Source organism: Myotis myotis, unplaced genomic scaffold (genome assembly GCF_014108235.1).
Source record: "Myotis myotis isolate mMyoMyo1 unplaced genomic scaffold, mMyoMyo1.p scaffold_m19_p_3, whole genome shotgun sequence".
Classification (NCBI taxonomy): domain Eukaryota; kingdom Metazoa; phylum Chordata; class Mammalia; order Chiroptera; family Vespertilionidae; genus Myotis; species Myotis myotis.
Window position 1 is genome coordinate 84,183,111 of NW_023416335.1, and position 23,788 is coordinate 84,206,898.

At 43.4% G+C, this 23,788-nt stretch overlaps 1 protein-coding gene across 2 annotated transcripts in view; it reads left to right on the plus strand.

Annotated features, from left to right (window-relative positions):
* Positions 1–618: 618 nt before the first annotated feature.
* Positions 619–23,788, plus strand: part of GTF2F2 (general transcription factor IIF subunit 2) — a 157,461-nt gene continuing 134,291 nt past the window's right edge. For both annotated transcript variants that reach the window (XR_004965697.1, XM_036296841.1), the window contains exons 1-4: positions 619–894; positions 7,418–7,491; positions 19,884–19,902; positions 21,039–21,183. Coding sequence is in view for 1 of the 2 variants with exons in the window: in XM_036296841.1 (XP_036152734.1) it covers positions 829–894; positions 7,418–7,491; positions 19,884–19,902; positions 21,039–21,183 (304 nt within the window). In the remaining variant the exon portion in view is untranslated. The remainder of the gene's footprint in view (positions 895–7,417; positions 7,492–19,883; positions 19,903–21,038; positions 21,184–23,788) is intronic.

The following is a 23,788-nucleotide window of genomic DNA, read 5'->3' on the forward strand; positions in this document are numbered from 1 at the left end:
GTGCGTTGGATTGAATAGTGGTGATCAAATTGAGAGGACCTGTGTAGAAAGGATTGAATTTTATTCCAGAGGCAGGAAGAGAGAGAGAGGAAACTGTTCAAGCAGAGGAGTTTAACAATCAGGTTTGTCTCTTACAAGTCTAATGTCACTAATCTAATTACATGGACTCCAGGTTTTGGAGTCTGAGTGTCCTTTGTTTACTTAATCAGAGTTGCTCAGGGTAGCCTCTCAGTTGAGTTACCGCTTTTTCCTCAGGTCTAGAAACAGCATGTTTTCAGTATACCCAAGGGCTACTTAGTCTGATCCCAGTGCCCACTTGTGCTAATTCCCATAATTTATTTATTACTACAACACTGTCCTCCAAATGCTGTCTCTCCTTGGCCAGGTTGGACATATATTGACAGCCTTTGTCTCTTTGAGCTCTATTTTTCTGTCATGACCCTTTCCTCTTGCAGTTCTGTTGGCCTAGTAGTCTTTAAATGAATTGCCTGCCTAAGTTCTTTGGCCCATCCCCTCTGTTTAAGCTCTAGGACGCAGCCAGCACCAGTAGCCACGCCCACTCAAAAAAAGTTTGCCGACAGGAAGTTTGTCTGCACCAGCGAGCCGTACTGACGGCGGAAGTGCGCAAGCGCAGTTCCGGGCTCCCAGCGGCGGGGTCCTCTTTCCCGGGGTTCCCACCTTCCTGGCAGCTGGGTGCCGAGGCGTGGGCTTCTCTCCGCGGCTCGCGTCGTACTCCGGACACTCGCCCCCAGCACCCAGCCCCCAGCCCCCGAGCCCCCAGCACCCGAGCCCTGCTGTGGCTCGCACGCCTCTTCCGGCAACACACCCATGGCGGAGCGTGGGGAACTCGACCTGACCGGCGCCAAGCAGAACACCGGAGTGTGGCTGGTCAAGGTAAGGCTCGCGCGGCTCTGGCTTGCGCTCCTCCCGGTGTGAGTAGTGCAAGTTACTTCGTGCGCCTTTTAAAGTTCCTTATGGTCCTCTTCACACATCTTGGGAGGCAGGACTCGTTGCTACGCTCGCTTTCAGACCAGGACATTAGTTTAGGGCACTGCAGTGTCTTCAGCCCGAGTCCGAACGGGCCTGGGATGGCTTTCCGTCCCCCACCACCCGGGTTTTCTGGGGCTCTGTCTTGGTGTCCCGATTAGAGCGGTGCAGTTTACCCCAGGCCGAACAAATTCTACACCTTTTGGTGAAACTGATTTTGGGCTTAAACCTGTAAAGGAAGTGGAGAGTGTCTGCTTCCTGTAGAGTTTCCCTGCCAGAAAGTAGCACTGCTCTCCGCGTCCCCGCACAGGGGCTCGCGGCCGATGGCCCTGCTGGAGGTCGCGGAGAGCCAGGCAGCGCCGAGCCCACGCAGGGAGAGCCATTGGATTGGAGTGTTCTTCCAGAGCACGGCTGGGGCTCCTGAAGCAGACCGTCAAGAGAAGTGTTTTGTAAAGAGAGCAATCTTGATTAGCTCTTAGCGAGCACAGTATTTGTGCTGTACTTTTTCACACCGGTGAGTTGTTTCTTTGAGAACTTCATAAGATATATGTATGTTCAAAATGTGATTATGAGTCTTTGAGCCTCTAGGAAAATGGTTTGTTAAATTTTATAAAACTTTTATCATATGGCTGGGTTATCAGGTAGATCTGAGAGGCTCTTCCTGTCCACCTTCCTAAAGCAGCTCATTTGCCAGCCAGTCAAACCTGGTATTCTTCAGAGCACTTTTCACTTCTGAAGTGATTCTGTGTTCACGTGTTCAGTGTTGGTTACCTCCCTCTCCCTGCACTTGCGCACCCACGCACATTCCATGAGCATAGGATCCTTGCCTGTCAAGCCCAGAATTATGTTTGGCCCATGATGATTGCTCAACAGATATGTGATGAATGGATGAATGATGCCTTACTTTTCAACCCTAGCCTTAGTCTCTGGCACTCATTTGACTTACCACAGCTGCCTCAGTATGACTTGAAAATATGGAATAAACTAGAGGCCTGGTGTACGACATTCGTGCACTGGGGGGTGTGGGGGTTCCTTAGCCCGACCTGCACCCTCTCCAATCTGGGAGCCCTCAGGTGAGCCCTCTCCATTCCGGGAGTTTCTGTCTGTCTTTGCAATCATATGAGCGAATTGTCTGCAACCCCAACTCAATTTGGTTTGTTGCTCACAGAATAATAGAGGCATTTTTTTTCCCCTTTGCTCCATTGGTGGAGATTTCCTGGAAGTTTTAGGATATCTTCCCCTTAATTTTTGCTAGACACTCTGATTTTACTTATGTCTCTCACCTTTGCTTTCCCTCCATCCCCCACCGCAACAGTAACTTGCTCCAGGCTCACTTTGCTCTAGTGCAGTGGTTCTCAACCTTGGCTGCACATTAGAATCACCTGGGAATCTTTTTAAAATCCTGATTTCTGGGTCTCATCCTCCAGAAATTCTGTTTCTTTGTTATGGGGTGAAGACACAACATTAGTAACAAAGAAACAATTTCCAGAGGATGAGGCCCAGAAATCAGGATTTTAAAAAGATTCCCGGTGAGGTTGAGACAGCCTTGGTGAGGTTGGGACGGCCCCTGTGAGGCTGGGACGGCCCCTGTGAGGCTGAGATGGCCCCTGGGAAGCCAAGAAAAATACCACATGAACTCACTCATTTATGGATAATAAGGATCATTATAGACTGATGAACAAAAGTGGATACAGAGGCAGAGCAGCATTGAGCAGACTGTCAAACTACAGTGGGAAGCCTGGGGAGGATTGGAGAGGGGTAGGAGATCAACCGAAGGACTTGTATGCATGCATATAAGAATAACCAATGGACACAAGACACTGGGGGGTGGGGGTTGCTGGGGAAATGTCAAGGGGGGGGAAAGGAGACATGTGTAATACTCTTTGTAATACAGTGGGGTCTTGACTTACGAGTGTCCCGACTAACAAGATACAAGCCTTCTCGGCCGATTTTTTGCTTTGAGTTGCGAGCTAAAATTCGGGTTACGAGCCAGCTTCAGATACCTGACCGCTAGTTGGCGCAGCGAACGTCACAGTGAACGCCACAGCATCAGCCGAGCATCACGTGTCTCACTCGTTCACAATTGATTTGACATACGAGTAATTTGAGTTACGAGCTCCGTCACGGAATGAATTAAACTCGTAAGTCAAGGCCCCACTGTACTTTAAGAAATTAAAAGAAAAAAAATTAAATAAATAAAAAGATTCCCAGGTGATTCTAATGTGCAGCCAGGGTTGAGAACCACTGGTCTAGGATAGTCGTTGGCAAACTCATTAGTCAACAGAGCCAAATATCAACAGTACAACGATTGAAATTTCTTTTGAGAACCAAATTTTTTAAACTTAAACTATATAGGTCGGTACATTGTAATTAACTTCATTGGGGTACTCCTAAGGCTTAGGAAGAGCCACACTCAAGGATCTAAAGAGCCGCATGTGGCTTGCAAGCTGCAGTTTGCTGACCACTGCTCTATACCTTTCAATCTCTAGTGCAGGACACTGTTAAAGGCTGTTTCTGACTAATTGGATTAGACAAAGACTCAAAGCCTCCAGAGACCACCTCTGTCTACAGACTAATTGGATTTTGAATCACCCCCAGGCAGTTATCCTTGGGTGTGGTGAGAGTTTTTTTAAACAGGGTGGGGCAGTTGCTTCTACCTGGAGGCTAATTGTTACTTTTAATCTCTTAAGTGGCCTCAGGGCAAGGTGTTTTCCAATAGAATGTGTCAACTGTCTTCCCCCCAGGCAAGGCAAATGACTGTGGGAAAGATGTCCTCCGCTGTGTGAGGGAATGACTCAGCCCAGGAAACTTGGGGTGTCTGCCTTCTGAGCTCTGTCCCCTAAGTCCCCAATCCTGGGTTCTGCTCTCACAGCTCCAGTCCGCTTCATCCTCCTTCTGCCAGAGCACTAGGTAAATGGCTCCACAGGGAATTTTTGTGCATTGGCCCTTTAAGAGGGTTCCTGAACTTTCAGTTCCACTCCCTGGCAGACAGCACCCCACTGCTTTTCACAGCCAGATGTTATGTGGGTACCTTCCTCAGTTTGGTGCTCTCTGCTGGGGAGCCCAACTTCGGGATTAGATCCCAGAGTTCTCAGTGGCAACCCCCTCCCCACCCACAGCTGAGATATCTTTCTGGGATTTCAGTAGCTGTCTGTGGGTGCCTGGCCAGCCCTTTCACGCCTCCGCCCCTCCTACGAGTCTCTATGAGGTCTCCACCTTCAGTCCTTGGGTATTAGGGTTCTTTCCTGTGAGTTTTCCATTGATTATTCAGGAAGCCTTTATGTATTTCAGTTGTAATTCCAGCTTGTTCCTCGGAACATGTACGTTCAGCATCCTCCTACTCTGCTGCCATTTTTAAAAATTAAATCTTTATTGTTCAGATTATTACAGTTGTTCCTCTTTTTCCCGCCCATAGCTCCCCTCCACCCGGTTCCCACCCCACCCTCCGTCCTCAACCCCCCCCCCCACTGTCCTCAACCATAGGTGTACGATTTTTGTTCAGTCTCTTACCGCATCCCCGACACCCCTTTCCCCCCCAAGAACAGTCAGTCCACTCCCTTTCTATGCCCCTGATTCTATTATAATCACCAGTTCATTCTGTTCATCAGATTATTCACTTGATTTTCAGATTCACTTGTTGATAGATGTGTATTTGTTGTTCATAATTTGTACCTTTACCTTTTTCTTATTCTTCCTCTTCTTAAAGGATACCTTTCAGCATTTCATATAATACTGGTTTGGTGGTGATGAACTCCTTTAGCTTTTCCTTATCTGTGAAGCTCTTTTTCTGACCTTCAATTCTGAATGATAGCTTTGCTGGGTAAAGTAATCTTGGTTGTAGGCTCTTGGCATTCATCACTTTGAATATTTCTTGCCACTCTCTTCTGGCCTGCAAAGTTTCTGCTGAGAAATCAGCTGACAGTCGTATGGGTACGCCCTTGTAGGTAACTGACTGTCTTTCTCTTGCTGCTTTTAAGATTCTCTCTTTGTCTTTTGCTCTTGGCATTTTAATTATGATGTATCTTGGTGTGGTCCTCTATGGATTCCTTTTGTTTTGGGTTCTCTGCGCTTCCTGGACTTGTAAGTCTATTTCTTTCACCAGGTAGGGGAAATTTTCTGTCATTATTTCTTCAAATAGGTTTTCAATATCTTGCTCTCTCTCATCTTCTGGCACCCCTATAATTCTGATGTTGGTATGCTTGAAGCTGTCCCAGAGCTCCTTACACTATCTTCGTATTTTCGGATTCTTTTTTCATTTTGCTTTTCTGGTTGGGTGTTTTTTGCTTCTTCGTATTTCAAATCTTTGACTTGATTCTTGCGATCCTCTAGTCTCCTGTTGGAACTCTGCATAATATCCTTTTTTTCAGTCAGTGTATGCTTAATTTCTACTTGGTCCTTTTTCATAACCTCGAGGGTCTCACTAGATTTCTTGAGGGTCTCACTACATTTATCGGCTGTCTCACCAGTCTCTTTGAGGGTCTTACTAAATTTATCGGCTGTTTCTAGAAAGTTCTTGAAAAACCTTAAAAGTGTGGTTTTGAACTCTATATCCAGTAGTTTGCTTTCCTCCATTTCATTCTTTTGTGTCTTGTTTCTTTGTCTCCGCATTTTTTATGCTTCCCTGTGTTGATAGAGTGGCTTCCTGTGCTAGGTGTCCTATAGGGCTCAGTGGCTCAGCCTCCCCAATTACCTGAGGTGGACACTCTTGGTGCACCCCTTTGTGGGCTTTGTGCACAGTCTTGTTGTAGTTAAGCCTTGATTGTTGTAGGTATCACTGGGAGGAATTGACCTCCAGGCCAATTGTCTGTGAGAATCAGCTGTGTCTGCAGTGGGAGAACTTCTGTGCTGAAGACACCCTTCTGGGGCAAGACTTGCTTCAGTGGGGCTTTGGTGCGCACTGAGTCTGCCCCCTGAGTGTGGCCTTTATGGATCTGAGGAGTTGTAATCTGGATGGTCCCACTCTGACCACTAGGTACACGGGCTCTTGGATCTCTAAGGAGGTGCTAATTTAGTCTCTGCCTGAGCTACCCAGCAGAAGCTATGGAGAGATCTGCAGATTCCTGATCTTTGTTTGGGGTTTGGAGGTGCCCAGATGAGGCCCAGCTGTGAAGCAATGCAAGCTGCTGTGGGGCCTTGGGCCTTCTTTTTGGATGTTCTGGGTCTCTCTGACCCAGCTGCAGTTAGTTAGGTAAATTTAGATTGCAAAGGGCCAGGGCATTCATATGCAAAAGCCTCTGCGCACAGCTTGGGTGAGGCGGGGTCTCGGGATCAACAGGGCGGAGCAAGCAGCTATGGCTTATCCTCAGCCCTGCCCTAAGAGGCCACGTGTCTCAGTGTCCCCGTAATCGCTGCAAGCACCTCCGAGAGAAAGCCGCCCTCGAGTTCTGCCTACTGCCAGACCGTCCAGTTTCTCCCCGTATGAGTCTGGGTCCCCAGAGACTCACCCGAAACTGGAGTCGGGGCCGTCGGGAGCTTGTGTCTCCCTCCCGATTGAAAAAGACACCGGTGTCCTTAGTTGCCAGCCCTTTCCGCGTGTGTCTCCGTACCTCTGCCCTTTACTTCCGCATCTCCTCTGAGTTTCAGTGTGCTTTTCTCTTTCCTTCTAGTTGTAGAATTTCCACTCAGCCAGCCTTCCTGTGGTTCCGGATGATGTCCGTTTTGTCTTTTAGTTGTATTTTTGAAGTGGTTGTGCGAGGTATCAATTTCAGGTGTTCACCTATGCCGCCATCTTATGCTTCTTTGAGAAGTCTTTTCTGGTAGCCTTTCTCATCTCTGAACTTTGACTTAGTTGGGACATAATTTAATACTTCATTTTTGTTATGTTCTTTGATCTCTGTTAGTTTTGTGTCACCAACTTGATTGACTTCAAGCTCTTTGAGAATTAAAGTAATTTCTTACATATCTTAATATCTTTATAGTGCAAAACATATAACGAGAGCTTGATACTAATGATTATTTATCACAGGCAGAAAGTAAAATAGAAGCAGTATATCATTTTATGTTTTAAAAGATTTCTTATTAGCATGGAAGGACCTGGAGAGTATTGTGCTAAGTGAAATAAGTCAGAAAAGGACAAGTATCACATGATCACACTCATATGTGGAATCTAAGTAACAAAATAAACTGATGAACAGAATAGTTCCAGAGAACATGGAAGCATGGAATAGAGTTTGGACTTTCAGAGGGAAGGTGGGTGAGGGTGGCTGGGTAGGAGTTAATCAACCAAAGACCTTGAATACATATATGCATAACTCATGGACACATAATAGGAGCTAAAGGCCTTGGTGTGGGGCTGGGGGCAGGCTGGAGGAGGTCAATGGGGGAGAAATGGGGACATATGTAATATGTTCAACAATAAATAGTTATTTTTAAAAAAAAAGATTTGTTAGTGTCCAAAATGTAGTCTTATTAGTATTTTACTTTGTTTTAGGTTCCTAAATATTTGTCACAGCAGTGGGCTAAAGCCCCTGGAAGAGGTGAAGTCGGGAAACTGCGGATTGCTAAGTAAGTTATATATTTTTGACATTTTAAAAAGCTGTTTAAAAAATTTTCATAAGTGCTTTTATTTTTTATTTTTATTTTCTTTTTTAAAAAAAATATATTTTATTGATTTTTTACAGAGAGGAAGGGAGAGGGATAGAGAGTTAGAAACATTGATGAGAGAGAAACATCGATCAGCTGCCTCCTGCACACTCCCCACTGGGGATGTGCCTGCAACCAAGGTACATGCCCTTGACCTGAATCGAACCTGGGACCCTTGAGTCCACAGGGCGATGCTCTATACACTGAGCCAAACTGGTTAGGGCTTCATAATTGCTTTTAAATGGAATTACAGTCCTAGCCGGTTTGGCTAAGTGGATAGAGCTTTGACCTCTGGTTTGAAGGGTCCCTGGTTCGATTCCGGTCAAGGGCACCTGACCAGGTTGCGAGCTCTATCCCCAGTAGGGGGCTTGCAGGAGGCAGCCGATCAATGATTCTATATCATCATTGATGTTTCTATCTCTCTCTTCTCCCTCCCTTTCTGAAATCACTAAAAATATATTTTTAAAAATTGTCATTCTTAGGAATTCGGTTTGAAATTTATTTTTAAAAACATGGAATTTCACTCCTTTTCAGAATTTTACCTGGAAAATGAGATGTAATGAGCATGTCAAAGTTAGTCAAGAGATGGTTAGATGCCCTGTAGAGAGCCATGTGTGCACATGGGTAAATGCCCAAACACACTCGCACTGCCCCCCTACTGACAGGTGTAAATATAAAGTCAAATTTATTGCTAAAATTTATAGGCAGTAAAGCAGCAGAATATGTAGTTCCCTCATTTCTCCATCCTTTCCACATCCTGTGAGATGGTGTACTTGGATTGGCATAACTGGATGTGTCAAATTAAGTTCTTCAGTAGAAGGATTTTGCCATTGTGCCACGAAGTTTAAAGTGGTGTCACTTTAGAGTTTCTTCATTACAGGTAGGGAATACCTGGTAAACAATGTAACAGTGTAGCTTCCTGGTGGAGAAAATGGCCTTATTAGAAAGGGAATCCTACCAAGCTCAGCCAGTGGCAGCCAGAGGCCTTGTGTTCTATTCTTTCTTTCCATTCATTCTTAGTCTAACTCTAGCCAGATTTCCATGCCTGCTTTGAAACAGCTTCTGTTTTTATCACCATTGTCCTTTTCTTTATCAAGATTTTGCTTCAAAGCAAACCACCCCAAAATGTAGTGGCTTAGAACAAAAACATTTTATTTGCTTATCATTCTTTGGGGCAGTCCTGGTTATGGCTGGCTTGGCTAATTTTCCTGGCTAGAATGGCCTCACTTGTGTCTTGTCTTTGGCTTGCTGTCAGCTGGGGCAGTGGCCATGTGTATTTCATCTCCAGCATGCCTGTTCACATGGTGGTGAAAGCAAAAGAGAAGACACCCCAGTCCCCAAGCACTTTGCAAGTCTGTTCTTACATCTTGTTTGCCGAAGCCCTAGTCACCAAGGCTATTCCCACAGAGATGCCCAATTTCAAGGGTGGAGCAATAGATTCCACCTCGTAGTGTGAGTTACTGCAAGAATTTGTGGTCCATTTTTGTAGTCTTCCACATCTGTATTCCTAAATCTAACAGCCAGCTAGCAGCCCTCTTAATTGACCTTTAACAGAATTTAACATAGATGACCACTTCTATCCCCAAACCCTTTCTTCACTTCACTTCCTGGACACCACTCCCTTGATTCTCCTAGTCACTGAGCCAAACCAGCTAGGGCCAGGGTGCTATTTCTTTATTTTTTTTAATTAAATCTTTATTGTTCAGATTATTACATTTGTTCCTCTTTTTTCCCCCCATAAATCCCCTCCTCCCAGTTCCCGCCCCACCCTCCGCCCTCACTCCCCACCCACTGTCCTCTTCCATAGGTGCACGATTTTTGTCCAGTCTCTTCCCGCATCTCCCACACCCCTTTCCCCCCCCAAGAATAGTCAGTCCATTCCCATCCTATGTCCCTGATTCTATTATGATCACCAGATTATTTGTTCACTTGATTCTTAGATTCACTTGTTGATAGATGCATGTTTGTTGTTCATAATTTGTATCTTTACCTTTTTCTTCTTCTTCCTCTTCTTAAAGGATACCTTTCAGCATTTCATATAATACTAGTTTGGTGGTGATGAACTCCTTTAGCTTTTCCTTATCTGTGAAGCTCTTTATCTGACCTTCAGTTCTGAATGATAGCTTTGCTGGATAAAATAATCTTGGTTGTAGGTTCTTGGTATTCATCACTTTGAATATTTCTTGCCATTCCCTTCTGGCCTGCAAAGTTTCTGTTGAGAAATCAGCTGACAGTCGTATGGGTATTCCCTTGTAGGTAACTGGGTTTCTTTCTCTTGCTGCTTTTAAGATTCTCTCTTTGTCTTTTGCTCTTGGCATTTTAATTATGATGTGTCTTGGTGTGGTCCTCTTTGGATTCCTTTTGTTTGGGGTTCTCTGCGCTTCCTGGACTTGTAAGTCTATTTCTTTCACCAGGTGGGGGAAGTTTTCTGTCATTATTTCTTCAAATAGGTTTTCAATATCTTGCTCTCTCTCATCTTCTGGCACCCCTATAATTCTGATGTTGGTACGCTTGAAGCTGTCCCAGAGGATCCTTACACTATCTTCGTATTTTCGGATTCTTTTTTCATTTTGCTTTTCCAGTTGGGTGTTTTTTGCTTCTTCGCATTTCGAATCTTTGACTTGATTCTTGCGATCCTCTGGTCTGCTGTTGGGTGTCTGTACAATATTCTTTATTTCAGTCAGTGTACGCTTAATTTCTAGTTGGTTCTTTATCACAACATCGAGGGTCTCATTAGATTTCTTGAGGATCTCACTACATTTATCGGCGGTCTCACCAGTCTTTTCAAGGGCCTTACTAAGTTTATCGGCAGCTTCTAGACAGTTCTTGAGAGACCTTAAAAGTGTGGTTTTGAGCTCTATATCTTCCATTTCTGACATTTGCGTCCTGTTTCTTTGTCTCCGCATTTTTTTATCTTTTCTTGGTGCACCCCCCAGTGGTCTTTGCGCGAAGTCTTGTTGTAGTTAAGCCCTGATTGTTGTCGGCAATACCAGGGGTGATTTGACTTCCAGGCTAACTGGCTATGAGAGTCAGCTGTGTCTGCAGTGGGAGAGCTTCTGTGCTGGATCTCTAGGGCGGTGCTAATCTAGCCTTTGTCTGAGGCTATCCGGCAAATGGTTCTGCGCAGGGCTTGGGCGGGGCGGGTCCCCGGGGATCTACAGGGCGGGCCGGATCGAGCAGTTATGGCTGCTCTCAGTTCCGTCCCTAGGGGCTCTGCCTCACAGAGTCCCAGCAACCGCTGCAAACCTCGGAGAGAAAGCTGCCTTCGAGTTCCGACCGAAGCCAGACAGTCCCGCTTCTCCCGTTTGAGTCTGGGTCCCTAGAGACTCGCCCAGATCTGGAGCTCAGGGTCTGAAACTCCCTCCCGACTGAAAACAACAGTCGCGTCCTCTGCCGCCAGCCCGCTCCGCGCGCGCACTCCGCACCTGAGTATTTCACTTCAGCACTGCGCCTCCTCTGAGTCTGGGTATGATATTCTCTTTCCTCCTAGTTGTAGAATTTCTACTCAGCCAGGCTTCCTGTGGTTCTGGATGATGTCCGTTCCGTCTTTTAGGTGTACCCTTGAATTGGTTGTTCGAGGCAGCAATCTCCGGCGTTAACCTATGCCGCCATCTTGGTTTCTCCCAGGGTTCTATTTTATTCTTTAGTTCCAAAAGTGAGATAGTTAGAAAATCAAAATGTGAACATTTTTTTTCTGATTAAAAATATTTATTTATTACTTTTTCGGGGGAGGACGGGGACATAAATTTGTTGTTCCACTTATTTATGCATTCAGTAGTTGTTTATCATATGTATCCTGACCGGACATCGAACCCACAACCTTGGCATATCAAGCCGACACTAACCAACTGAGCTACCTGGCCAGGACAGAATGTGAACATTTTTATTTTTAAGGCATAAGTTTTTCCTGCTGTTTCTCCAAAAGTATATAACTGGACATCTTTTTTGCCTAAAATACCCACTGTTTGTATGCAAGGACTATACCTTTTTGGGGGTGGGAGGGTGTCACTTTAAAGTTTCTTCATTAATCCATTCAGCTGTGGAGTTTGGATTTGGTGGACACCCTCTGGATTTTGTTCTTTGGAGGAGCAATGCTGTATTTTTGGATGATGTCATGTTTTAAACATAGTTTTTATACTAAGTATTTTGTTCTTTATCTTACTTACTTTTGTTTAAAAATATGCTTTAAGCCCTGGCCAGTGTTGCTCAGTTGGTTGAGCATCTTCCCAAGAGATCTCTGGTTCAGTTGCTAATCAGGGCACATGCCCGGGTTGTGGGCTTGATCCCCCAGTAGGAGGCGTCCAGGAGGCCGCCATCGATGTTTCTCTCCCATTTTGTTTTAACAAGATATGGATTGGAAGCAGGCATGCTTTTATGTCCAAAGTTCTTAAGGTTAGGTAGAGACAGGCAATTTCTTTTTTTCTGAAAAAATAACTACCCAGTCAGCTCAGTGGTTAGAGTGTCAGCCTGCAAACCGAAGAGCGTCGGTTCAATTCCTAGTCAAGGGCATGTACCTAGGTTGCAGGCCCAATCACAGCCCGGGTTGGGGTATGTGCAGGAGACAACTGATGGATGTGACTCTCACACATTGATGTTTTTCTCTTCTTCCCCCGCCCCCCTCCAGTTGCTCTAAGAATCAATGGAAAAAATATCCTCAGTTGAGGATTAACAACAAAAACAAAAAAACCCCCACTACATATTTAATAGCGGAACCAGGCTTGAATTCAGACCTTTGAGTGGTTAGAAAACTCGAGCAGGTTCTAGTTCCAGCTCTTTCACTTACTTTGTATAGGTCATGTAATCTGTGTTTAGATCCTTATCCCTAAAATTGCCTGTTTTGTAGGTCTTTTATGTGAATTCAGTGAGATAATATGGAAATTATTTGTTTATTTTACTTACAAAGTGGACATATTCCTGGAAAGTTATAGATAAATCACATTTTTGTGAGGTGTTCTACTCTTGTTAAAATAAAAATGAATGTATACTTTTAAACAAAATCTGTGGTAGTCTTTTTTCTGGAATCCTTGGAAATACAGATAATTACCTACTTTTTGTTACAGACTTCAGACTATCTTATAATTGGTTTTACTGGAAATGGGAGCCATACAACAAAATCTCAGAATTGTATGTCACTGAAAAAAGGCAGGCTAAAGGAAAAACGTATTTAAATAATGAACACGTAGTATTGTAAAATGACCACAATAGAGCTCAAGCCTGGGTCCTAGTCCTAAGTGGCTGTCGATCATTACCTTTGGCCTTGGGCCTTATACATCTAAGACTTAGGTTTCTTGTTTGTAAATTTGGATAATAATGCCTTCCCAACCAATTCAGAGAGTGTTTATGAGACAAATGAAATAGCTTATAGTTTCTTTAAATGCTTTGTAAAATCAACTGATCTTTCTTTGTTTTTGTTTTTTTACTTTTATTTATTTACTAATGGCCCGGTGCACGAATTCATGCACATTGGAAGTAAATTAATTAGAAGAAAGATTTCAATATCGCTATTTGCCCTTTCTCTATAATAGAAATGTCAACCAAATTCACAATCGACAATGACAGATCAAAACATGTGTGCAATTGGTGGCAGCGAGAGCTTTATATGTATTGCACATGTACGAGTCATCTTAGCCTTTTGTAGATACAGAATAAACTTGCTTAATTAGACCTGCTTTCTGATTTAGCTAAACTTCTTCCAGCCCAGTGAAGCACCCCAACTTCTCTTTCAGGTAATTGTCAGCAACACAGCAGTAAATATCAACACAAAGCAGTGTAGATCATGCAAGGAGAACAAAGGGTAAAATATTTAACTGCAGCAGTGTTTGACTATATTTTGCGCAGTGAGAAAACCTGAAGTCATTTTCAAGGTCCGCCATTTCTTACTTCTTTTCAGTCGGGTCAGGTTTCTAAGCTTTCTAAATCTCTGTTTTTTGGCTAATGAAAAGAAAATAGGATTCCACCGAGTCTCCTATTTACCTACTCTAGGATTTCTGTGAGGATGAGGCATGGGAAAACGCTTCACAGACATTTGGTTACAGTGTGAAATGTTAGCACCGGGCTATAAAGCAAGTTGTGTTCCTGGGCTGAAGAAACTGCAAGGAGGCTAGTCACTAGGGAGAGAAAGCTGGGTGCTGCTATGTGATGTCATTACCCGGACACACACTTAGCATATTAGCCTTTTGTATGTATAGATTTTTTACCATGAATATTGCATTTCTGAAACCTCTGTATAAAGAAAATACCTTGGAGTTTCCTCAAAAAGTTAAAAATGGAACTCCCATTTGACCCAGTGATCCCACTTCTAGGAATATATCCCAAGAAAACAGAAACACCAGTCAGAAAGGATATATGCACCCCTATGTTCATAGCAGCACAATTCACCATAGCTAAGATCTGGAAACAGCCTAAGTGCCTATCAGCAGGTGAATGGATTAGAAAACTGTGGTACATGTACACAATGGAATACTATGCTGCTGTGAAAAAGAAGGAATTCTTACCATTTGCAACAGCATGGATGGAACTGGAGAGCATTATGCTAAGTGAAATAAGCCAGTCAGTGAAAGAAAAATGCCACATGATCTCACTCATTATGGATAATAAAGACCGTTATAAACTGATGAGCAAAAATAGATACAGAGGCAGAGCAGCATCGAACAGACTGTCGGACTACAGTTGGAAGGCTGGGGAGGGTTGGGGGGGCGGGAAGAGGGGTAGGAGATCAACCGAAGGACTTGTATGCATGCATATGAACATAACCAATGGACATAAGACACTGGGGGGTAGGGAAGGCCGGGGGAATGCCAAGGGGAGAAAAAAAAAGGAAAAAAGAAAATACCTGATTGAGGAATGTAAAATTTTTTTTGGTGTGGGGCTGTTATGAGAAATAGAGAAAAATGAACCAAGGTCCTGGGAAAGCTAGGCAAACCCTAAGTACTATTTTGATTACTAAAGTAATAGTAATATTAAAGATAGCATGGTAAAAAAGCAATAATGGGTGTGCTGTAGTTTTTCTTTATCAACCATTGCTTGATAGAAAATTCCAAGCTTGTCCTAGCTGGTTTGGCACAGTGGTTAGAGTGTGTCAGCCATGGACTGAAGGGTTGTGAGTTTGATTCTGGTCGAGGTCACATACCTCAGTTGCAGTCTCCATCTCTGATGGCAGTCTATGCACGTGTGGGAGGCAACCAGTGGATATGTCTCTCTCACATTGATGTTTCTCTCTCTTGTCTCTCCCCACTCCCTTCAACTCTCTTTAAAAAAAATCAATGGGAGAAAATATCCTTGGGTGAGAATTAACAATAGCAACAAAAAAGAAATGAAAAGAATATTCCAAGCTCTTTTTCTCTCTTAGTTTAAAGCAGATGGTTTACATAGTTGCATCTAATATATTAATAAGTGTGTGCCCTTAATATTAACAAGTGTGTGTGTGTGTGTGTGTGTGTGTGTTCGTGTTCATTCGTGTTCTTTCATGTGGTATTAGTTTGATTGTATCAGCTGGCAGTGTTGACCCCTCTAGGGGCTACCCAAAGCCCCATACAGATAGAATATTTTGTGTGTGTTTTTCTCTCTCTTCCTTAGGGTACATGACCAGTACCTCTGTTCCTTGTTTTTCTCATTCCAGTCTTTCAGTTCTCTTAAAAATAAAATCTTCAATAGAGGTGACTTGAAATGCTGTATTCAAATCAGTTTCCTCAACGGTAGTTGAAGAAAAAGTAAACACCAGAATATCTAAATATAAAGACCAGGGTCCATAATGTTCAAAGTGACCAAACGGACGACCGAACGCCAGGCTGCGCATGCAGCAGGCTCGGGTGGGCGGGGACTGGCGAACGGGCTGAACTGCTGACCTCTCGATCCACCCCCACCCCCACCCCCCATCCCCAGCTCCCACGGGTGCCATGGTGACCCAGCACTGACTGCTGAGGGGGCTGTGGGCCCCGGCTGGCCAGGGAGCAGTGGAACTCGGTCTCGCGTGATTGGGGGTGTGGCCGGCCTTCAAACCAGACCCTGACGGGAGGGAGGAGGGAGCCCCATGCCTCACAGAATCGGCCATTGGATAGCTTGCTGTCAGCGGCCTGCCAGCCAGGAATCCCATTCACCTGCACCCCAGACCTCAGTGATCAGGTAGGCAGAGACAGTTAGGGGCGATCAGGCTGGCAGGGGAGAGAAGTTAGGAGTGAGATCAGGCCGGCAGGGGAGAGCAGTTAGGGATGAGATCAGGCCCGCAGGGGAGGGCAGTTAAGGGTAATCAGGCAGGCAAGCAGAGAGGTTAGGGGCGATCAGGCAGGCAGGCAGGCAGGTGAGCGGTTAGGAGGCAGCAGTCCCAGATTGCGAGAGGGATGTCCGACTGCCAGTTTAGGCCCGATCCCAAACCGGCAGTCGGACATCCCCCAAGGCATCCCTGATTGGAGGCTGGGCTGAGGGACCCCCCCCCCCCCCCCGTGAACAAATTGCGTGCACTGGGCCACTAGGTTCTTATAAGAGAATCTTGTGGCTGAAGAGGGGTTCCTGCCTGTTGGCCCAGGGTTTGCATCAGGCACAGCCGCTCATCCTGGTCAGCTGAGTGGCGCTCCCCCTATGGTAGCACACTGACCACCAGGGGACAGTTCCTGCTTTGAGAGTCTGCCCCCTTGTGGTCAGTGCATGTCATAGTGACTGGTTGACTGGTCATTCTGGTCGTTCCACCGTTTGGTCCTGGGCTTGTATTATATAGGATTTTGGTATAAAATAAGGATCCCAGTTTTATTCATTGGGCTACAGTTTGTTATCATTATCATTTATTCTGATGTTCAAATTGTCCAGAATTTAGCCAGTGGAAACTTTTTCTGGTTGGCTCCTGTGCATCCCTCCTTGCTTTCTACCATTACCCAGTTCAAGCTTTCATTACTTTTTACCTGGGTTTTTGCATTAGCCTCAAGTTAATTCAGTAAACGTTATGCAAGTACTGTACCTTCTGCATCTTTGCCTTGGCTTTGCCTACAGTGCCTCTCTCTTAAAGGTAGCTAAATTAAGTGCTTCTAGAAGCCAAGTTCTGGAGTGATAGGGAAGGGACTGTAGTGAATTCAGTGCCTGCCTATCTGTGTATTTACTGAGAGCTGAATTAGGGGTACATTGTTGCCAAACCTTTCAAATCTTAAGAGAAACTAGAAATTCATATTCGTATGTGAAATCTTAAAATTTCTAGAATGCACCTGTCTTCTAGATACTTCAACAAAAAGAAGATTAACATTGCATTTTAATATATTAAAGACTGAGAAGTCTTCCAGTAAAGTCTGTCTTAAGATTCTGGATACCTTAGTCTGGCCTAAGAGTCTCTTTACCATTTGACTGCAGCCTATGCATTGATGTTCGGAAGAATGTGTTAGATTACTTCTCATTTCTAGTGTTCAGATGGATTATTCTCTTAGCCTGGAATGCTCCTATGCTGTTGACCTCATTCCTCACTCAGTTCCTCTGATCCTGGCACATTGTGGCTCTCTTAATTAAATGTTAATAGCTTTTATATCTTCTTCTGGCTGAAGACAGAGACATTATACTTAATACTAGAGGTCCAGTGCACAAAATTCGTGCACTGGGGTGGGGAGGTCACTCAGCCTAGCCTGCACCCTCTCACAGTCCAGGGGGAAATCCCTCTCCCAGTCCAGGACCCCTTGCTCCTTACTGCCCTCCTGCTCGCTGCTCCTTACCACTCGGCTCGCTGCTCCTTAGCGCTCCCACGGAGGCAGGAGAGGCTTCTGCCACCGCCACTGTGCTCACCAGCCGTGAGCCCTATCTTTCTGTGTAGTTGTCTGTGGGCTAACTGCTCTCTTCCTTCTCATTTAAGGTGAGCAGCATGTGAGGGCAGAGCATGCTGTTGTGGAACAGAGGGCTGCCCAGAGCTGAGGGGAGTGGCCGGGCCCATGGGATGAGAGGTGGACACAGAGGACGCTATCTCACCCAATTGTGGGATGGGCTGGCTGGCCTTCATCGGCCTGACCCCACCCAGGGAGGGACCAAGCAGGGTGTCCGCCTCTCCATTCTCCATCTTTCCATCTGTGACACCTGTCACCCTTGCCAGGCCTCCCCCAAAGTGAGTTCAGCTCAATCCCTGAATGTAAAAGGACACGGCGGCGGGGAGGGGAGAGGTTTCACTCCAGTGCCCCCTGATTCCTAGCGACAGGACCTGGTTTCAGGATGGTGGCCACAGCTGCAGAACATAGATCTGTTTCAAGAAAAGTTGGGAATGCAGACTTTTGTATGAGCCCCTATTCCAAAAGGTGGCAGTTTATTCACATTTTGGCAAAGACACCTTCAAGAGTAACATAAGTGGGTAAAGTCAGGGCCAAGCCGGGCCATTTCCTCATCCAGTCTCTCTCAGACATGTGGACAGAACCAAGTCTCAGCTCTTTGCTGGACACTTTTGGGTTTTTTTAAGCCTAACAGACAGCAGTCTGTCTCCTTTGTGATTTTTTTTCACCGTTGGATAAAAGGATACGTACATTGGGGCAATCCTCTCTAGATACAGTATTCCAATTGCATCCATGTGAGGACGACAGTGGCCCTCACAGGGAGGGAGCCAACAGATGGGGAGCAGGGAATTCTGAAAACCAAAGCGATGACAGAGATGCTAAGCCTTTCCTTCATGCATCTGACACCCCTCCTCAGGCGGCCTGTAGGCTGGGCGTCTGCTGGAACTTTACCACTTGATGTCCTGCCCCGTGTGCCCTGCCCTAGCCCTGGAGTGTAGGGGACATCCGGGCGCGCCCCTCCCCCAGCTGGGAGAGTCCCCATTGTGCTCTCACCTCCTTGGGAAACTTTGCTTTTCCAGCTCTGTTCCCGCAGGAGAGCCATAGGGGCGCCAGATCCCTTTCCTTCCTTCAAAAGTGCCCTGAAAAGCGCGAAGGCAGCTATGCTGGGAAGGGGTCGCTCAAGTTCAGCAAGAGTTTGCGTTTTGCCGAAGGCGCGTTGAACAGTTTTCTCTTACCCTGTTTGTGGGAGTGTAATCTGATTTAAAACCAATGGACTAAACAAACAGAAGCACTTTCTGCAGGGAGCTCTGGGCCCCAGGTTTGAAGGCCGGCCGCTCTTGGATGGCGGGAGACCCAGAGTTCAGCCGGCCCGGCCGGGCCCAGACCTCCCTTCGGCCGCCTCGCCCCAGCCAGAGGGAATTCTGAGCCCTGGTGGCGACAGGAAGCTCTGGGCCCTGAGTTTGAAGGCCGGCCACGCCCCCATTAGAGTTCCACAGCGTCCCAGCCAGGGCCCAGAGCTCCCTTCAGCCGCCAGCCCCAGCCAGGACCCAGGGCCCAGTCATTTGGTTGTCCCTCACTGCCCCCCCTGCCGGCCTGGTCGCCCCACGCAGCCTCCTGTTCAGTCGTTTAGGACATGACGACCCCGGGTTTTTATATATTAGGATTTTGCATATAGTAGGAATTTAATACATATTTTTTAAAATTAGGCTCTTATGTAAAGCCTACATTGATTTCAGATTTGTAAAAAAGGCATTTAAAAACATGTCATTCACATAAATAGTCTGGAAGGATATTTATTGTACCAAGATGTTAACAGTGGAATTATGGCTATTTTAAAACTTCCCTTTGACTTGTCTGTATGTTTATGTATGGGCATATATTGTTTGGTGTTTTCTTTTTTAATGTTTTTATTGATTTTTAATAGAAAGAGAGGAAGAGAGAGAGAGAAACATCAATGAGAGAGAAACATCTATTGGCTGCCTCATGCATGCCCCCTGCTGGGGATCAAGCCTGCAACCTGGGCTTGTGCCCTGACCCAGAATCGAATATCTGATCTCTTCATGCATGGCTTGATGCTCAGCCACTGAGCCACAAAGGCCAGGCCATATATTGCTTTTTATAGTGTAGAAAATTGCTTGTAATTTTTAAATATTGTTAAATTTAATTTTGATCTTTAAGATTTTATTAGGTAAATGAAACATCTTCAGCTAGACAGAATAAATAGTAATAACATATATCTGTATTAAACATATATTCACATGCTGCTGAATGCTAAAAAATTCTCAGAAATAAAGATAAGAATTGTAATCAGATCATTATTTGGATAACATATTACTAGGGCAGGTTGTATTAGTGTTAAGTGACACAAAGTTCTAATAAAATACTCATATGGGGTTAATGAGACTTGTTTTTCTTATAGAATTACGGATAGGATAGTTGAGGAGAGCCATGGGTAAATATTAAGCTCTGTAAATATAACAGTTTATGGAAATATGCAGTAGTGTTATTTCTTTAAATTTTCAGCATAAATTTGGAAGAAAAAAACATGAAATTTAAATAATTAAAATTTTTTCCTTTTTTCTTTTTAAGGAATCAAGGAAGGACTGAGGTAAGATTATTTCTGTTTAAACTTTATTTAAAACATGAGATTATTTTACTGTGCATTAGTAATAGCAAAGAGAGGGTGGTGTTTGTATTCTGGAAAACTCCACATCAAACTAGTAGCTAATGGTCAGGAACACATAGTAGTATAAACACCACTCGTGTGTGAATGAGTGGGCTCCTTTCTAGTTGTTCCTTCTTAGCATTTTTCTACTTTGACCTAAAATATCCCCTCTCAGTATTTACAAAAGTTAGTATTACTTCAGTAATATTTTAACATTATTTCAGTGTGGCAGAGGCATTTGATTTGGATCTTTGAGGGCTTTAGATTTTGACCCATTAAGTCTAGGATATAATTTTCATTACCTAGCACACAGCAGAGAGATATTTAATAAATACTCCATAATCTTCCTCCATGGTTGGGAGATCAGTATTTTATGTTTATAAATCTCTCCGATGTAATATTTGATATTCTTTTGGTGAGATCTAGTATGTAGTAAAAATCATTTTGAAAGAATGTGTACTATGTTTTTTTTTTTCTAACCCTCAACATTAAATTATCCTTGTCAATAGTCAGTCGTACTTATTAAAGTATTCAAAAATAAAACAGCACCATGTAATCACAGTAGTTATTAAGACCTACAGAAGAAATGTATCCTCTGTTTATTGGAATGTTTAAGCTTTCTAAGTAGCTCACTTTTCCCCCTCCAGGTACAATTGCTTTCTTAATTTACTTTAAATATTCACTCATTCAGCAAATACTGTTTTCCTTCTCTGTGCCAGGCACTGTCTAGGAGATGTATATATTTTAAGGATATAAATATAACAAGGCATGGTCTCTTGACCTCAAAGAACTTAGGGGTAAACATTATATTCCTATTTTGGAAATAGAATTTCGTCAGCTGTAGACCAGAGAAAACATTTGAAAGCTATTTGTATTTATAATGGTACATTAGCCCCATTATTCTGACAAGTGGGAAGTCTCTTTTTATGACTGAAGTATTAAAATTTTAGATGAAGTTTAAAAAATGCTTAAATGACTAGAAGAAATTCACATTTAAAAAATTATTTGACTTACCAGAATTTCTGTACTTTTGAATATGAAAGTCTGTTGTAATAAGCTTTACTTAATGTGTCTATTAGGTGTCATTTACTTTGAATGAGGATCTTGCAAATATTCATGATATTGGTGGAAAACCAGCTTCAGTCAGCGCTCCTAGAGAACATCCATTTGTCTTGCAAAGTGTTGGAGGACAAACATTAACAGTATTTACTGAGAGCTCTTCAGGTAAGTGAGAATAGAATTATTTAATGTGATTCCTGTACATGTTGAATAGATTTTCTGTCTCAACATGCACTCTAAGGTCATTACCAAGGCTGTTCCACCTATTGTTCTACTTCTGTTATTCATATCATGCTACTTCTCTTTACCGTGATTGATGAATTTTGGGTGTTATTTGAACCGTTTAATTTCCACTTGGGGCATAAAGAAATAGAACAAAGCAGATGGAAAAGTGTGGTGCACCAAGCTGTCTTCTAGGATGTTGAAAAAACAGTATTCTGAGTTTTGCCAGGATAAAGTCATCCTTGCCTGTTTTGGTAAATTGATATTCAGCAGCTATAACTTTTTAAAAAAGATATATTTTATTGACTTTTTTACAGAGAGGAAGGGAGAGGGATAGAGTTAGAAACATTGATGAGAGAGAAACATCGATCAACTGCCTCCTGCACACCCCCTACTGGGGATGTGCCCGCAACCAAGGTACATGCCCTTGACTGGAATCGAACCTGGGACCCTTTAGTCCGCAGGCCGACGCTCTATCTACTGAGCCAAACCGGTTAGGGCTCAAAAAGTTTTTTGGTGATATAAAAGATCCATGATTTTGTCATATCTTCATTAAACATTACAAAGAAAGCTATACAAATTATAGTATATTAAGAACATCATTGTTTTAAAAAAGGAATATGCTCAGATAAAATTTTTGTAGTGTCTTGGTTTACTAATAACTGCATAAATTGAATTTTAAAAATTAGTCTTTTTCTTTTTTTCCTTTGGACATAGAACCTAAAAAAATGGTAAATTAAAACTTTTCAGTAATGTGATTTAACATAAAAGAATTGGTTTATTGCATTATTCTGATGCTATTGTAATTTGTAATGTAATATTACGGGAGGTAGAAAATATTAAATATATGCATTTTCTGCCCTGGCTGGTGTGGCTTAGTTGGTTGAGCATCTTCCCATACACCAAAAGGTCACTGGTTCAATTAGGGCACATACCCAGGTTGTGGGTTCAGGTTTGGTCCTGGGTTGGGGTACGTGCAAGAGGCAGCTCATTGATGTTTCTCACATTGATGTCTCTCTCTTTCTGTCTCCCTCAGTTCCTCTTTTCCTCCTCTTTCTCTCCCTCCCTCTCTTCCTCTCCCTTTTCTCTCTCTAAAATCAATAAAGACATGTTTTTTAAAAACACAGACATTTTCTCATGGAGAAGATTTGACCATTCAGCAGATGTTTATTGTATGCAGCATTGTGCAGGGCATAGCATAGGCACATCCAGGGAATCTGAAATTTGTCTTGTGATTGATGGGATTTAGTAAGACCTATTGAACCTGCAAGATTTTCTCTACCTTTGTGATTATCCTGGAATGGAAGAGACATGGAACCAAGATGGCAAGAAGGAGGCAGAACCTTGGAGAAAGTTTGAGATAGTGGAGCTTGAACTTCCCCTGTAGAATAAGGTGCTCTATTTCAGAATTTTTACATCTTATTATATTGCTAATTTTTCCAAAGCATGATTTGTTGCTGGTACACAAAAGATAGTAATTTAGAAAGCTAAGTTTTGTTATCCTCAGAATTAATCTTCCGTTGTTAATCTTATAAACCCTTTACTTTGTGTTATACTCTTTTTGAACATTTTTTGTTCACATTTCTGGTTACAGTATACTTCAAAGTGAATGTGGTATAAGGCAGCGGTCGCCAACCTTTCGGACCTCATGGACCACCAGTGGTCCGAGGACCACCTGTTGGCGACCGCTGGTATAAGGATTATCTTGGAAAGGGATCAAGATTGTCATCCTTCTTCTGGAGTTTGGACAATATGTTCTGCTTTGTAGAACTGTGCTAACCCAAATACAGGTCTAAGTTGCTATTAGATGGTTTACACTGTCAGGGAATTTTTTGCTTCTTAATCTCATTAATCATTTCTGTTTTGTGTCACTGTTATTTGACATTCTTTGTACTTTTCTGTACTTTAATTTCCGTATTCGTGAAATGAGAATAACAATGATTTACATTTATGTATAAACATAAGTATATTTAAAACTTAAGACAATACAGTATTTAATAAATGCTCAATAACTATTACTAATGTTAATAATAGGTATTATTTTTAAACACTTTAGGTTTCAAGGTTATTTTAAGGCAGGAGCATACTCTATTTGGGTGTATATCACTTGATAAAATCCAGCCAATAGAGATTTTTAAATTCGGTATTTTTGATTGGATGACCAAGAAAAAATCTCTAGAGTTGTTACTTATTACTAAGTTTATTTTCTTTTCTGAGGAGTCTTTTTTTTTTTTTATATATATATTTTATTGATTTTTTACAGAGAGGAAGGGAGAGAGATAGATAGTTAGAAACATCGATGAGAGAGAAACATCGATCAGCTGCCTCCTGCACATCTCCTACTGGGGATGTGCCGGCAACCCAGGTACATGCCCTTGACCGGAATCGAACCTGGGACCCTTGAGTCCGCAAGCCGACGCTCTGTCCACTGAGCCAAACCGGTTTCGGCTCTGAGGAGTCTTACATTTGTTTGCTATTTCTGTTCATTAAGTCATCAGTTCTACAACTGAGTTCCATGGCTCTGTAATTGCTATGACATATTTAAAAT